The 15,614-nt window shown below is 48.4% G+C and overlaps 2 protein-coding genes across 2 annotated transcripts in view; both read left to right on the top strand.

Annotated features, from left to right (window-relative positions):
* kmt2d (lysine (K)-specific methyltransferase 2D) overlaps positions 1 to 9,881 on the top strand; it is a 52,047-nt gene extending 42,166 nt beyond the window's left edge. The window contains 12 exon segments of the mRNA XM_066708551.1: positions 119 to 203; positions 360 to 535; positions 649 to 791; positions 1,074 to 1,212; positions 1,513 to 1,652; positions 1,781 to 3,080; positions 3,262 to 3,398; positions 3,517 to 3,647; positions 3,929 to 4,214; positions 4,342 to 4,415; positions 5,488 to 5,596; positions 5,861 to 9,881. Of these exon segments, the coding sequence (XP_066564648.1) occupies positions 119 to 203; positions 360 to 535; positions 649 to 791; positions 1,074 to 1,212; positions 1,513 to 1,652; positions 1,781 to 3,080; positions 3,262 to 3,398; positions 3,517 to 3,647; positions 3,929 to 4,214; positions 4,342 to 4,415; positions 5,488 to 5,596; positions 5,861 to 5,953 (2,813 nt within the window). The 3' untranslated portion in view covers positions 5,954 to 9,881.
* A 357-nt stretch (positions 9,882 to 10,238) lies between these two features.
* LOC136752880 (5'-AMP-activated protein kinase subunit gamma-1) lies at positions 10,239 to 15,351 on the top strand. Its single transcript, XM_066708566.1, has 13 exons — positions 10,239 to 10,412; positions 11,285 to 11,336; positions 11,721 to 11,821; positions 12,019 to 12,100; positions 12,234 to 12,292; positions 12,452 to 12,497; positions 12,608 to 12,662; positions 12,756 to 12,882; positions 13,062 to 13,227; positions 13,397 to 13,434; positions 13,527 to 13,673; positions 13,787 to 13,880; positions 14,013 to 15,351. Exons 1-13 carry the CDS (start codon positions 10,404 to 10,406, stop codon positions 14,027 to 14,029), a joined length of 993 nt encoding a protein of 330 aa, XP_066564663.1. The 5' UTR covers positions 10,239 to 10,403; the 3' UTR covers positions 14,030 to 15,351.
* The last annotated feature ends 263 nt before the right edge of the window (positions 15,352 to 15,614 follow it).

Here is a 15,614-nt window from a genome sequence, read left to right on the forward strand (position 1 = left end):
AGAGACTGCCCACCCTGCACTGTGGCCACCGAGAGGGTGGTGATCACTGGTAGTAGGGCCTGGGATGCAGACTCGCCCAGACCAAGCGTTTTGACTTATCTCTGGTTTGGTTCCCCAGACTCGGAGGCTGCGGAGGAGGTGAAGAGTGTGGATCTGTTGGCTGCCCTGCCCACGCCTCCGCACAACCAGAATGAAGACATCCGGTACGCCTCTAAACTGCCCCCGCATGAATGAATGCTCTCGCTGTTCATGGTTGCGATGGAAGTGATGCTGGCTGTCGAGACGCACTGCAATTCCTACCCTGACTTTTTCTCTCTCTCACCCCCTCTCCATCTCCTTCTCTCCCCACTTTCTCTCAGGATGGAGAGTGATGAGGACAGCGATGCTCCTGACAGCATCGTTCCGGCCTCCTCCCCAGAGAGCGTCCTGGGGGATGAGGCACCACGCTTCCCCCTGCTGGGAGACCCACGCCTAGAGGACAGAGACCGGGCGTCCTCCCCAGTCATCCCCATCATCCCCCGAGCCGCCATCCCTGGTACGAGAGAGAGATGGATTAGTTTATCACATGGTTTACAAGAACACTTCCTTTTTGGGGGTACAGTTAAGTTTTATTGTTCACAACTCAACCTCTTCCTTTTCCGCCTCCAGTGTTTCCTGAGAGCAAGCCTTTTGAGGCACCTAGCTCGTTCTCTGAGCATGCTGGGAAGGTGGCGTCCAGGTCCAGCCCCTGGGACAAGGCAAAGAGCAGCGAGGTGTCAGTGACCTTTACCCTCTCCGCAGCGGCTGCCAAGGTAACCATGTGCCCACAATGCACTGTTCATACAGCTTGTAGAAACAGTTTGAAATTGTGCTTCCATACCAGTGAACCTCCAATTTGACTCCCTCTCTTCTGAGTGCGCACACACACACACACCCAGAAGGTGTAGTGTTTGTGCATACTCGTGGTGTTGTGGAAGACTTACAACTTAACTGTGCTCTTCTCTATCTCTCCCCATCTTCTTTCTTTCTCTCTGTGCCTCCTAATTTCACCTTCTTGTCTCTGTCTTCTCTACCCTTCTCGTTCTCTCCTGTAGAATCTGAACACAGTGATGGTAGCGGTGGCCCAGCTGCTGCACATGCGAATGCCAGGCTCCTATGAGGTGGCGTTCCCTCAGAGCCCTGGCCGGGGGAGCACTGAGCCGGGAAAGACCCCCACTGACACGCCTGCCACAGGTACACCCCGTGCTGCCCACACTGGGCTGGGTCATGACCTTATGCCCTTCCTGTGTGGCAGTCAGGATTGCAACACGTCCCCGGATATGGGGAATTTTTATGATTAAATACGTGAATATGATCTGCGTGAAGTTTAATTTACCATCTATCAAAGGATAAAATTAAAGTATTTTACAGAGTAAACAAAGATAGCAGTTCCACTTTAAAATACCTTCTAAAAATAATTGGAGTAAAAGTAAAATAAAAAAATGAAATGTCACTGTCCCTCCTGTCACTCCTCCCCCATCCTTCTCCTCCCAGGTGTGCTGTCTGTGAAGCCCACAGCCGCAGAGGCAGAGCGTCCCCCGCAGGACAAGGCAGAGTGGCTGAAGCAGTTCGATGTGTCTCTGCCCGGCTGTGCTCTGAAGAAGCAGGTCGACATCCTCTCTCTCATCAAGCAGGTGAGTCTCCGGGGTGCAGTGTGAGTTTGTTAGGATATGGAGTAATCAACTGTAGAAACGATGCTGAGACAGACTGCACTTTTTCCTTTTCCTGATTTGGTTTTCTCTCCCTCCCCACTCTCCCACAGGAGTGTCCTGAGCCAGAGGACAGGCCTGCCCAGCACTGCTACACCACCAACGTCTCCAACCTGGATGTGCGGCACCTTCCCATCATCCCCCTGGAAGCCTCGCCCCCTCAGTCGCCCTCGCCGCCACCTCCTCCCGCTCCCACCCTCGCCCCTGATGCCCAACCCGCATCCCCTCCTCCTGCCCCTAGCCCAGGCACCCTCACCATCAAACAGGAACCAGAATCAGAGCTCAGCCTTCAGCTGCCGCCGCCCCCTCCTCCTCCTCCCCCCCCGCCCCCCCCTCCTCCTCCTCCTCCTCTCACCACCACAACTCCACTCCCTCCTCCACAAGCACCTACCACTCCCACCACCCCCCCTCTGGCCCTCGCCCAGGACCCCCCCAAGCTTGCGAAACCACGTGGACGCCCAGCGGCGGTGGCAGTGATGGAGGACGAGGAGGTGCGGCCCAAGCTGAAGAAGTGGAAGGGACTGCGCTGGAAGCGGCTACAGCTGCTCATCACCATCCGCAAGGCAGGGGCGCGGCGAGAGAGCATGCGAGAGGTCTCGGAGCTCATGGAGCGCCTCCGCATCACCCTGCGGCCCGATGTGCTGCCCCGCGACTTGCGCAAGTGTTGCTTCTGTCACGAGGAGGGTGACGGCGCCACCGATGGCCCGGCACGCCTCCTCAACATCGACCTGGACCTGTGGGTGCATCTGAACTGCGCGCTGTGGTCCACTGAGGTATACGAGACACAGGGTGGGGCGCTGATCAACGTGGAGGTGGCGCTGCGCCGGGGGCTGCGGACACGATGCGCCTATTGCCAGAAGACGGGCGCCACCAACAGCTGCAACCGCCTGCGCTGCCCTAACGTCTATCACTTTGCCTGCGCCATCCGTGCCCGCTGCATGTTCTTCAAGGACAAGACCATGCTGTGCACCCAGCACAAACTCAAGAGCCCCAGCGAGGAGGAGCTCAGCAGCTTCTCAGTCTTCCGGCGCGTCTACATTGAGCGCGACGAGGTGAAGCAGATCGCCAGCATCCTGCAGCGTGGGGACCGCATCCACATGTTCCGTGTGGGCGGCCTGATCTTCCACGCAGTGGGCCAGCTGCTGCCCTCCCAGATGGCCATCTTCCACTCGGCCACGGCCATCTTCCCTGTGGGCTACGAGTCCACGCGCATCTACTGGAGCACGCGCTTCCCCAACCGGCGCTGTTGCTACCGCTGCCGCATCAGCGAGGAGGATGGGCGGCCGCTGTTCGAGGTGCGAGTGCTGGAGCAGGGCCACGAGGACCTGCTGCTGCGCGACGCCTCGCCGCAGGGTAAGTCAATGGCTCTCACTCTCCCTAGTTTCCCCTTCATTCTCTACCTAGTTCTTTCACTCACTGCTTTTAAGAATTATTATAAAATGTCTATACTTTCTTTCATGGTCTGTCCCACACCTCTACTGTCGCCCCTTTTGTGTGTCTGTCTTTGTAACTCCCTCTCTCTTCCCCTCTGCAGGGCTGTGGGACCGTGTGGTACAGCAGGTGGCGAAGCTGCGTAATGAGGCAGACATGTTGAAGCTGTTCACGGATCATGTGAAGGGGGAGGAGATGTACGGGCTGACGGTACATGCCGTGCTGCGCATCACAGAGTCGGTAAGTCGCACGCACAATCATACACGCACGGTCTCTCACACTCTCACACACTTACATAATTGTCTTGTTTCTCCCCATCATGATTTCTCCTCTGCTCTCCTCCCTCCTTGCGGTCCAGCTGCCCGGGGTGGAAAACTGTCAGAACTACGTGTTCCGCTATGGCCGCCACCCACTGATGGAGCTGCCCCTCATGATCAACCCCACCGGCTGTGCCCGCTCTGAGCCCAAGATCCTCACCCACTGCAAGAGGTAAGAGTCCCCGTGTATTGTTCTGGGTGCAGGCTTGCCATGGTGCTGATTGGGGTGCAAAATAATCTAAACAGAAGGAATTGATTCTCTCTGCTTCCATTCCTCTCCTTCTCTTCCTATTTTTTTTTTTCATTCATCCTATACTTTTCCCCTCCCTCACTGCCTCTTCTCTCATGTGTTGCTCCCACACAACTCCCCTTTCTTCTGTTTCTTAATCTCCCTCACTGCCTCTTCCGTTTCTTTCCCTCTTTCCCCACCCCACCCCCTCTCCCCCTGCACAGGCCGCACACCCTGAACAGCACCAGCATGTCCAAGGCTTACCAGAGCACCTTCACGGGCGAGATCAACACGCCCTACAGCAAGCAGTTTGTGCACTCCAAGTCCTCTCAGTACCGGCGTCTTAAGACCGAGTGGAAGAACAACGTGTACCTGGCCCGCTCCCGCATCCAGGGCCTGGGCCTATACGCCGCCCGGGACCTGGAGAAGCACACCATGGTCATCGAGTACATTGGCACCATTATCCGCAACGAGGTGGCCAACCGCAGGGAGAAGATCTACGAGGAGCAGGTGTGGGGGAGTAGGAGGAAGTAGGGGTCAGGGGGTGTGAAGCAGTATGAGGGGGGGTGGACAGGGGAGGTGTGGGGTTCGGTGTGGGTACTGAGAGGGGATTCACCAACTTTCTTTGTCCTTCCAGAACCGAGGCATCTACATGTTCCGGATCAATAACGAGCATGTGATCGATGCCACGCTGACCGGCGGCCCGGCCCGGTGAGCCCAATGTGATTTGTATAGTGGTTTCTCCCTTTTGTGGAGCCTACAGCTCTTTTCCTTCATCTGTCTCTCTCGTGCGTCCTTAACCACTTAAACACAATGACGTACACATGCACGTCAACTGAAAACCCTCACACAGTACCATGCTGTATCAGAATAGAATAAGAATCTTGATGTATGCAGTCAGCTGCTTCTCAGTCCAGAATTTCAGGTTTCATTCCCAAAGGCAGTGCTCGTACTGTACAATGTGTATAGAAAGCCGGGGAAGGCAATCATGCAACGTTTTTATAGAATCGCATGTCATTTAGTGCCAATGTAGCATCTAGAAGTCCCATGTATATTGTTACAATTAATTCTCCTTTTACAAGTATACACATAGTTTTATATTACTGCTAGTTTTATTGTTAGTTGTAGTTAATGGCAAAAGTTGTTATACAGTGTTGTTCAGAAAACAACAGTGCTGAATACAAAGCTATGAAGCAGCATCTGCGGCAGCCAGATCCATCTCAATGATGCGCAAAACCCAGTAGTGCATCTGTAGTGCAGTCTTCCAAGCTTGTTGTATTGAACATTACAATAAATGGCACAGAGCAAGTGGGTGATGGCACAGGTTTTGGTAGTGTTTGAGTTTAAGTTGATTACTATTATGATTATAGCGTTTCAGTGTATTTTCATTGTATATGAATTCCAAAGTATTGCGTATTTGTATTTGTTTCAGCATTTTATTTGCATTATAGTGTATTGTTTTCATTACAAAAGTTTATTAAAGTATAATTGTAAACTAAAGCAATTTATATTACATTCACATTTTCTTTGTTCAAACAAACAAAGGGTATAAAGGGTTAATGAAAAACACATTTTGGTTCATTGTTTGTATTTCATTCAACATATATTTACATTTTAAAGCAATTTCAAAACATCATTATTTTCAAAATCTGGTACCTGGGAAGGGTTTTCATTTTTTCATCTGGAGTTGAAGTGGTTAAGCTATGATTTTGGTACATCTCTGTTCTCTCTCCTTTCTCTGACTGACTGTTTTCCTATCTGTGGCTTTCTCTCCTCTCTACAGGTATGTCAACCACTCTTGTGCCCCAAACTGTGTGGCTGAGGTCGTGACCTTTGACAAGGAGGACAAGATCATCATTATCTCCAGCCGGCGAATCCCCAAGGGGGAGGAGGTGAGGGTTGGTGCTGGGCTCGTTGCATCTGGATCGTGGAGGCTCTCTAGGCCTCATCTCTGAATGAGTGACTGCTGCAGCCCATACCCTTCCATTTATTGAATGTGTTGAAATTAAGTCCTGATGCAATAGGCACAACATCCCAGGCTAGTAACAGACACTGCTTATATGTTGTTTAACTGGTTGCTGACCTTTCTGTACCCTCTCCTCCTTTGCTTCCTTTCTCCCACTCGACTTTTATCACACCGTTATTTCTCTCTACAGCTGACCTATGATTATCAGTTTGACTTTGAGGACGACCAGCACAAGATCCCCTGTCATTGTGGGGCCTGGAACTGCCGAAAGTGGATGAACTGACGCCATAGCAACAGGGAGGGGGAGGGACAAGGCAACCCCCACCCTGAAGACGGACACACTCACACAAACACACATGTGGTCTGCATCCGTGCGCATACACTCACGCCAAAGTCTGTTTCCCTAGAAGAGCGATTCTTTGAAAACACTGAATCATGAGCTGTGGATTGGGGGAAGGTGGGTAGGGTGCAGAGGAGTTGACCCGATGCCTACAGTGAAAACATGGCATTGAAATTTATGAAGCTCGTCTGCTGGCGAGTGATCTCCAAGATAGATATTTTGTCTGTTCTTGTCTTTGAGCAAGAACAGCCTGATGAGAAATCAACCACTTTATTTTTTTTTTTTATGCTCTCGAGGGAACCTGAACAGACAGCAGCCTGGGGGATAGGCCGAAGAGGAGACTCAAACACACAAACTATTAAAAATGTATCATCCCCTCCCTATCCCTCCCATCTTTCCCAGATGTGAATCCTCACGGTTGGGAATTGTGTGGCGGAACTCAATTTTTTCAGACACGGCTCCTAAGAATGGATTGATCCCTTCTCCAGTGGGGGGGAGCAGGGAAAAGAGAATGCAGAGGAAGAAACAAAACTATTTTTTAACCGATTTACAACAGTTTTTTTCTTTTATTGCTTTGATATTAATCATCCCCCCTCCCACAAAAAACAACACAACTTTAAAACACTGCGTCTCTCCTGACTCGCCTGTGGTTGTCGTCTGGGACTGGGCTCTGCCAGCCCGTCGTTACGTGTGCATCTCTGGGTGTCGTATCTGCGGCCGAGACGGTCCTACGGCGGCCCACGAATCCGCACCGAGCGGCTGATGAAGTTGAAATGGAAATCGACAGAGGGGAAATTCAAAACCATAACAAAACAAATAGACACTGTATAATATTGAGCGTATATGAAGTTCTATCACGTTTCGGACTTTGGTGAAAGATGTTATATTGTAAGTAGTCAGTTTAAGATGGGTTTAGCGACCCAGCCTACCTCATAGCGTCTGTGGGATCTATAAGCTTCTTAAAACTACAGAACTTTACTGGGTGGGGGGGGGGCGGTTTGGGGCGGTCTTGGGTGTAAATTTAGACCGGGGTGGGGTGGGGTGGGGGGGTGTTTCTATGGCAATTGCTGTTTCGGAGATGCAGGGAAATAAGGAATATAGGCAGCAGGCTTGCAATTACTGTCTTTTATTTACGAGGGTGGTGATGATGCAGATTTATTATGATGATGCTGATGATTATTATCCATATTATATATGTACATAGAAATATACGACTTGTTTGAAAATCTAGCTAATTTTTAAGAGATTTGTTCTCGGGCGGGGGAGTGGGGCACAAGCAAGTTAGCCCAGCTGGTCCCGGCACTGGCGAGTCTCTCTGGGCAAGAATGATGAGGACAGTCCTGAATTATATATATATATATTTTTTTTTCCTCTAAAGAAAAAGGAAAAAAAAAAAAAAAACAGGATCAGCCTTTTACATTTACTGTTTCTCCATGTGTACAAATTTAGAGGTGTGAGTATTTGACAGTTGCGCACAATGTTGGAGGCTCGTCGGCATGAGTGCTGTGGGAGAGCGAGGGAGAGATTCGGAGAAGCACCCTTGTGTCTCGAGGGTTAGAAACGATCACAGGTGTGGAAGAGGGTGTGGTGCATACTCTCAAATGTTACTAGCAGAGTGAGATCTGACTTTTAAACCAAAAATAAATGTTTATATAAATCTATAAAAATATCAATTTTACTTTAAACTCCAAACTATAGCGATATATTTTGTTTTATTACTCTTTTGATATGAACATTTGTGTGTGTAACATTCACACAGGAACTGCTGTTGATTTGGCCTGGGGGTGGGGGGGGGACGCGTAAACTGGTCGCACGCACAAATGTACGCATATGCGATTCTGCATCACTCGACATTAAGATGACCTGTCTGGCAGGTCTGCAGGCGGTACTGTGCGGACTAATGTCTCCTCCTTCTCTGGCTCCCCTCACTTTGTCATGGGGCAGTTAATGGCATTGTGCTTCACGAGGGTGACTCCGCAGCTGTGTACCACGCCTTGCAGGGCACCAGTGGCCAGAAGATATTCAGGGTTTATTAGGCTGCCACGGAGTCGGTTTGACTTTCATTCCCTCCCTCTCCCTCTCCCTCTCTCTCTGAAGTGCAACTCCTGTTGGGTTGGTTCTGTTGTACATTTACTGTAGTCCATCTTTTACCTTCTGCCCAAGTGCCACTGTAGGTCACCTCCCCCACTCTTTCTGTCTCTTGCTCTCCCCATCCCCTTTCATGGGGAATGAAGGCACGGTGGGGACAGGGTGGGATGGGGGTTGACTAGTGGGCTATGGGTTTATTGGGGAGAAGGTGTATAAAGGGCATTTTTTTCCTCTTTTTAAATTTAAATTAATAACCATAAAAAAAATATATATAAAAAACAAAATAGACAGCGGGGACAGCTGTAATCGCCAGCTGCTCACTGCACCCCCAACCCCCCTCTCTTCCTCGAACTCCCCCCCCCCACCCCCCCCCCCATCTCTCACCAGTTTAAAGAAAGCTGCAAAATGTACAAACTGTAAATAAACCTGGGGCCAGACCCTCATGGGGGGTGGCCCTTTTTTAATCCACAAATAAAAGTGAAATAAAGTGAAAGTAAGATGACAACCACTGGATATCATTTTATTAGAAAAATATTTAATACAAATATATATAAAAAAAGGACAGCCGCAAACTAAATAAATGATAAATAATAAATCTTGATGTGTATAAACTGGGGTTTTTTGCATTTAACTTTTTCTATTAGGCATTTTTTTGCTAGGAGCTTGTAAAGAAACTGCCTGTAAATTTTGCTTGACAAAAAACTAAACGAAGACAATTTGTCAGCCAATGAAGCGGATTGGGAGCAGGGAAAGGGTCCCGGAGAGGGCTGAGGGTCCGAAAGCGCAATCTCTAGTACATGAGATTGTTTTTTTTGTTTGGGTTTTCACTTTTAGTTTTGATGCCATGTGGCGGAGGCAGAAGTGGCACTTATTTTGTAAAATCACTCATTTTTCCCATTTGTTGTCTGTTATTTATGCTACAGCATTGTGAGAATCTGGCAAAATCAGGCCGGGAAGCACAGTCCATGTCCCAGGTTCTTTCACAGAGGAGAGAATGGACAAGTTCAGATTACTCTTGTACATCCCCCTTGTTGTTTTTATTATATATTTTTATTATTTTCAAATAAATTAATTCATCTATATTGAAGTAATAGATCATGTGTGTAATTACTAGTTTTTCCACCGTTTTAGGTTGTTGTGATTTTGATTTTCTTCCCCATTTGCCCCAATCACGCTATGCTACCCCTACCTGATCATGAACCCAGTCTGTGTTTGTGATGTGACACTGAGAGGGAGGGGGGGTAGTAGAGAAACATACAAGTTGTGATTTGATTTTTTTTTTTTTCTTGTTGTTTTGTTTGTTTTTTAGTTACAAGGGAAAGCTACTACAAATCATGTTGACTGTCACTGGATATTATTACTATTGTTGCTTTAATCATAGTGAATGAACCCCTCCTTTGTTGATTTTATTTTTTTGAATATCCTTATTTAAGTTCTCTGCACAGCTTTTAATTTAAGATGAGGAAGAATGAAGCTGAGGATTTTTTAAGCATTACAAACATTTGACTTTTTTTTTTTTAAATAAGGTGTCGTGTTGAATCTGTACAGCAGAGCTACTTTTAGAGAAGAGGAATAAATAAAATGAATCATTTTTATTGTATGTGGCATGTTTTGTATGGATATAATTTTGAATTGTATATAATTTATGTTTTTGAAGATGCCTGAGGCTGTATCTATCTCCCATCTCTCCCCACTCTCTCTTCCTCCCTCCTCGCTTTTCATCCCTCTTTCTGTCTCGGCTTCGTTTCTTGTAAAGAAAAATAAAAATGCATTTTAAATATAAGTGACGTGGTTCTTTATGCATTCATGTTTGGAGGGGTGTTTGATTTGTCTTTGTACCTTACCCAGATTAAGGATAGTTAAGTGCCAGTGCTAAAACTCAGAGCTGGATTTATGATTTTTCATGCAGTAATTTGGGTTAGCTGACCAGTTGAGGTATTGATGATCTAAAAGCCTTGATCAGGAGCTGCACAGCCCGCGGGTGCGACGGCTGGCATTAAGTGTCGTTTCCAGTCCTGTGCGGCAGGGGGCGCTGCACGTCTGTTACCCACATGGACGTCGGATTGGGGCGGAAGGGGCGGATCATAGATGTTGGATCATGCTAGATCTGACGGACGCTCTTCCTGCGACGTCACTGGTCTCGCCGGAAACGGAACACCGAGAAGGGGGTGGCAACCAAGCAGTAAACCAAGACCCAAGCGGGGATTGCATTCAGAAAGCAGGAATAAAGGAAATCAGGAAAGCGGCGATAAACCGAGACCATCGAGCGGACTCTCCTAGCTGCAGGCAGCGAGCGGCGGATGGGATGGAGGGTGTAAGTGACGGCAGGGTGGCCGCTCTGGCCGTGTTTCTGACTCCATATGAGCGGGCGAATAGCTGGGTGCCTGGCTGTTTGTTGTTGATAAGAGTTTATTTATTTGGCCCAGAATGAAATTGCCGAAGTGTCTGTATTTTGCTGTGTGAAGCGATGTCTCTTATTTGCGTACACTGCCCTGCTGTGAGATGCAATAATTACAGGAGGAGGTTTCGATTAGTGTTGTAATCCTGAATAGTGACGAAACGCAGACCTCTCTCCTCTCGGTAACGATCTCTCTCCCATCGTATGTTGTGTCGTTTACGGACCGAAAAACAAAGTGTGAATAAATGTCTTGTGGGGGCTGCGAACTGGGACTGCTGACTTTCAATAAAACCCTAACAAACGAGCCGTGTACATGGGTGTACGTATTCGTGTGTGTGTGTAGTCTCGGACCTTTGGCATGCCGTGGCACTGGAGCCGCTCCTCGGCGCTCCGGACAGCCGGCCGGCCGGGACTCGGCTCTGTTGACGCGGCGCCGCAGACCTCACTACATCACGTGTCTGTGCGTGAGCACGTCGCAGCAATTGATCTTCACTGCTGTCGTCTTAATTGACCGGGACTGAATAGTAGTGCTGTAATAGTTTGGTTAAATACTATTTTAGACTTTCGCTCTCCTTCATACAATTTCTTTTCTACAGTTAGTCTATCCAAGTGTGTATGTGTGTGTGTGCATTTTGTTAAGATAATTTCATTTTATTTTCCTGTGGAAAGCTCCCTAATTTTGGAAAGGCTGTCTGTATTAGAGATAGGGACGATGCCTAGAGAGACGGAGAAGGGCAGCAATGTGGCGTTTTCCCCTAAACGTGATGCAGGTGCTTCTGTCTTTGCAGGTCACGGCTGGACTCGAAGACTCAGAGGGCAGAATTGACCCCTCTGTGGATGGTAGGCAGCACAGTATTTGGGCTCGTAGTTGTGGCTGGGAAGGAAGCGCTGCTTGTTTAGTTTATAAAAACATACGCACACCTCTGCTACATTTGGTTGTGATTTTCAATAAAAAACATTTGATTATTGTACAGTAAATTACTCTTCATTTCGTTCAGACCCTTTGTCTATGACACATTCTATGGGAACTGAATTCAATATTGAATATAGTACACCATACTGTTGCACGTTTAGTGACTGACTCATCCAACTGACCTAACCTAACAATCACAGATGCTCCATCTCTCAGTAGCTTCCCAAAACAGCTGCCTGTCCCTGTTTTCTACATCGTTGTACTGACGTAGATCATTACAAATCATCTCTCTCTGTCTCTTGTCTCTCCAGACCCAGATCGTGATGTCTACGCTTGTTTCATGAAGTCTCACCGCTGTTATGACCTGGTGCCTACCAGCTCCAAACTGGTCGTCTTTGACACATCTTTGCAGGTACAGCGGCCTGGAGGAGGGGAGAGAGAGAGAGCGAGAGAGAGTGTGAATGAGTATTTTTTTATTGGGGTGTTCAGTGTAGGGTTTTCTCTATCTCTCTGTCTGTTATTGTTTTGTTTTTCTCCTGTTGTCAAATTCCCCTTTTTCTCTCCCCTTTCACTTCTAATTTAACCACTGTTTCTCTCCCTCTCCCCCAGGTGAAAAAGGCTTTTTTCGCTCTGGTGTCCAATGGCGTCCGAGCAGCCCCGCTCTGGGACAACAAGAAGCAATGCTTTGTGGGTACGTTTTTGGCAGGTTTATGTTTTTGCTCTTCATGCTGAGCCACACACTACCAGTGCCTCCCTCTGACTACTGGTCTCCCCCACCCTCTCTCTCTGTCCCTTCTTTCTCATATTTCTCTGTTGTTTTGCAGGCATGCTGACCATTACAGACTTCATCAACATTCTCCATCGATACTACAAGTCCCCTCTGGTAAGGCCCTCCCTCCCCTTCTCCACCTCCTCTCTCTCTTCGTCTTATTTGTCTCTTGTCTCTCTGTGACTCGTGCTCTCTCACTGTCCCTCTTTCTCTCTGTCTCCCCATCTCTCTCTCTCTCTCTCTCTCCCTCTCTCTGTGCTGCTGCTGTTTCAGGTGCAGATATACGAGCTGGAGGAGCACAAGATCGAGACCTGGAGGGGTGAGAGAATGGAGTCGGGCTCCTCTGTGTGATTGGTGTTCCTGTTTTGGTTAATGTAGTTATAATAAACTGCAAGTAAAGCATCACCTCTCTCTCTCTCACACACACAGAGGTGTACCTGCAGGGCTCCTTCAAGCCCCTCGTCAGCATCTCCCCCAATGCCAGGTGATCTCCTCCTCTCCTCTTTCTGTGTCTTTACATCCCCCCCTTCCTTTACTCTCTCCTTCTCTCTTCTAAATGTCTCTCTCTCTGTGCCAGCCTGTACGATGCCGTCTCCTCTCTGGTGAAGCATAAGATCCACCGCCTGCCGGTGATCGACCCGCTGACTGGCAACACACTCTACATCCTCACCCACAAGAGGATCCTCAAGTTCCTCAAGCTGTTTGTGAGTCCCCTGACATTTCACCCCCGCCACCCCGACCCTTCACACGTACCCGGTGCAGTACAGCACACTGGTTTACGTGGGTTTAATGGTGTAATGCTTGGTGATGTTAAGCGAGTCAACATGGTCCTCAAACTCCTCTCTCCTTCCCTCTCTTCCCCTGCCTCCTCTCCTTCTCTCAGATCTCAGAGATGGCGAGGCCCAAGTTCCTGCAGCGCACCCTGGAGGAGCTCTCAGTCGGGACGTTCGAGCACATCGCCGTGGTGCACCCGGCCACGCCCCTCTACACCGCGCTGGGCATCTTTGTGGAGCAGCGGGTCTCCGCCCTGCCCGTGGTCGACGACAAGGGTGAGGAGGGGGGTGCTTTAACCCTTTACACTTAGGGAATGGGCTGTCTTTGGTTGTGCAGTTTGGGTCTGATGAGGGTAGGGTGAGGGCAATTGTGTGTTTTTGTTGTGGGGTGGTTCTGTCTAGATGGGGTGGTTATTCTAATTTCTCTGTTTCTGCTCTCTCCCAGGGCGAGTCGTGGACATTTACTCCAAGTTTGATGTGATAGTAAGTGTTGCTCTCAGTGATGTGTGAGAGAGTCGGTGTGACAGTCAGTTTGTGTGTCTGTGTCAGTGCTCAGTGCTGTGTTGTTGCTGCAGAACCTGGCTGCAGAGAAGACGTACAACAACCTGGACGTGACGGTGACGCGGGCACTGCAGCACCGATCGCAGTACTTCGAGGGTGTGCTCAAGTGCTACGGGCATGACACGCTGGAGGCCGTCATCAACCGGCTGGTGGAGGCGGAGGTATGCGTACGTGCACACGCGCACACACACACACAGACGCATATACAGACAGACAGACGGGCATCACGCAAGACACAAACAGATAATAACACTCCCTGTCTCTCCCTCCCCAGGTCCACAGGCTGGTGGTGGTGGATGAGAACGAGGTGGTGAGGGGCATAGTGTCTCTGTCTGACATCCTGCAGGCGCTGGTGCTCACAGTGGGAGGTGAGTGCAGAATCAGTCAATAACAAAGGCACACAGACCAGAACCTTATACTAATTCATAGGAAACAAGTTTAAATGCAGATATGATTTGTTACCTCAAAAGTGACCTCTCTCTCTCTCCCTCTCCCTGCAGGGACAAAAGATGACTGATGGCGGAGGGACACAGGAGGGAGGGAGTGGGAGACCGGGGTGCCAGGAATGACAATAGCAGGAGGGGTAGAGGTTAGACAGGCATTCGTCAAAGTCCCCCTTCACTTTGTCCCTGCCCTCCCAACACACACACAGCCCCCCCAACACTCCCTATCTCAACCCCCCCCCCCCCGGGGAAGGTGGAAACCCACCACTCTGTGGGCTGCAAATACCACCCTCAAGGACTGTGACATTCAGAGCTGAGCCGGTCCGGTCCAGACCAAATCAATTCAGCATTTCATTTGGATTGATTGTTTGGGGGGGTAATCATGTGATTCCCTCTTTCGCTTTCACTCTTCATTTGTGCTATCCTGTCTGCTCGGTCAGGGGGCCTAGGACCTGGACTCTGTGCACTTCAGACAGCTGAACCGGCAGCACATCCCGCTGGGCACAAACCGACACTGCCCTCTGTGTCTGGCCTTATGGACCTATATGAACATAGATACTTAAGATGTTTTTCACAGATTGTAGCAATAGTCTTGAAAGAGGTAAAGTTGCACCCAGATTTACTTACCAAGATAATTATAAATTTATATATTATATATATATATATATATATATAATATCTCATTAGTTCTCTTGTCCTACTCCATTCCTTACTCTTAGATCATTATTTTTACTACCACTTTATCCTAATTTAAGTTCTATATCAGGTCTTTATGAGCCTGGTTGGTGTGTGTGTGTCTTTTGTACGTCTCTGCGTGCCAGTTTGTGTGTGTGTGTTCATGTTGGGGACAGACAAATGCAAGCAAACAAGAAAAAACAAGAAAAGGGATCTTAATATTTTGGCCCAATACCTCCCAGCTGCTCTCAGCTCCTCTTTGGGCCCAGCAGCCAATTTGGAGCATCTGCTTCTCTTTCCCGCTGTCCTTGTTTCTGTACATCTTTCAGCCATACTGCACTTCCTTATTACGGCATAATATGAATTAAAATAATCAAAAATAAAGTCCTTGTGTGGGGCTGGTCTCGTGAGGGCCTGGCTGCCCACTCACCCTGGGTTAATGTCCAGTGCAGGGTGCTTCACTGAGACCTAAACTATGACCCTGCAGACCGAGACGAGTGGGTGGGTATTTTGTTTTAATTTGATATGTGAAGCTGCCTCAAAGCAGGGAAGTGATGTGGTCACTTCACACAGTTATCAATTATAAATGCTGTTTTACTTTAATTAGACTTGATTTTTGAAGACATACAGGTATATATTATATACAGTTTTGTTTCTTTTCTATTCATGCTGTACATGTCATTTTTATCTTGAGCATGAGCAATAAACTGTATTTATTTTAGCTGCCTTTGTCTTTGTGGGATGGTTTCGTGGGCTTCTCCAGATTGCTGCAGTTTGGCTCAGTGGATGTGACTGCCCTCTTTACAGCTAAATAAGTACATAAATGATCAGTTTGTGTGTGTAATTGTAGAGTATAAAGTAATTAGCATATTTGAACTTACAGCTTTTGCCTGTACCATTTAAACCCAATTAGAGCCAAATAACAATTAAATAGTGTGGCATTAAACCCACCCCAGGTATCAACTGGAAATAAACCAAGCACAC

The sequence above is a fragment of the Amia ocellicauda genome, chromosome 7 (assembly GCF_036373705.1).
Source record: "Amia ocellicauda isolate fAmiCal2 chromosome 7, fAmiCal2.hap1, whole genome shotgun sequence".
NCBI lineage: Eukaryota > Metazoa > Chordata > Actinopteri > Amiiformes > Amiidae > Amia > Amia ocellicauda.

Coding starts and splice junctions, on each gene's coding strand:
- LOC136752880 (XM_066708566.1), top strand. Junction 12,498..12,607: donor CAAGATCGAGACCTGGAGGG/GTGAGAGAATGG, acceptor TCACACACACAG/AGGTGTACCTGCAGGGCTCC. Junction 12,883..13,061: donor TCAAGTTCCTCAAGCTGTTT/GTGAGTCCCCTG, acceptor TCCTTCTCTCAG/ATCTCAGAGATGGCGAGGCC.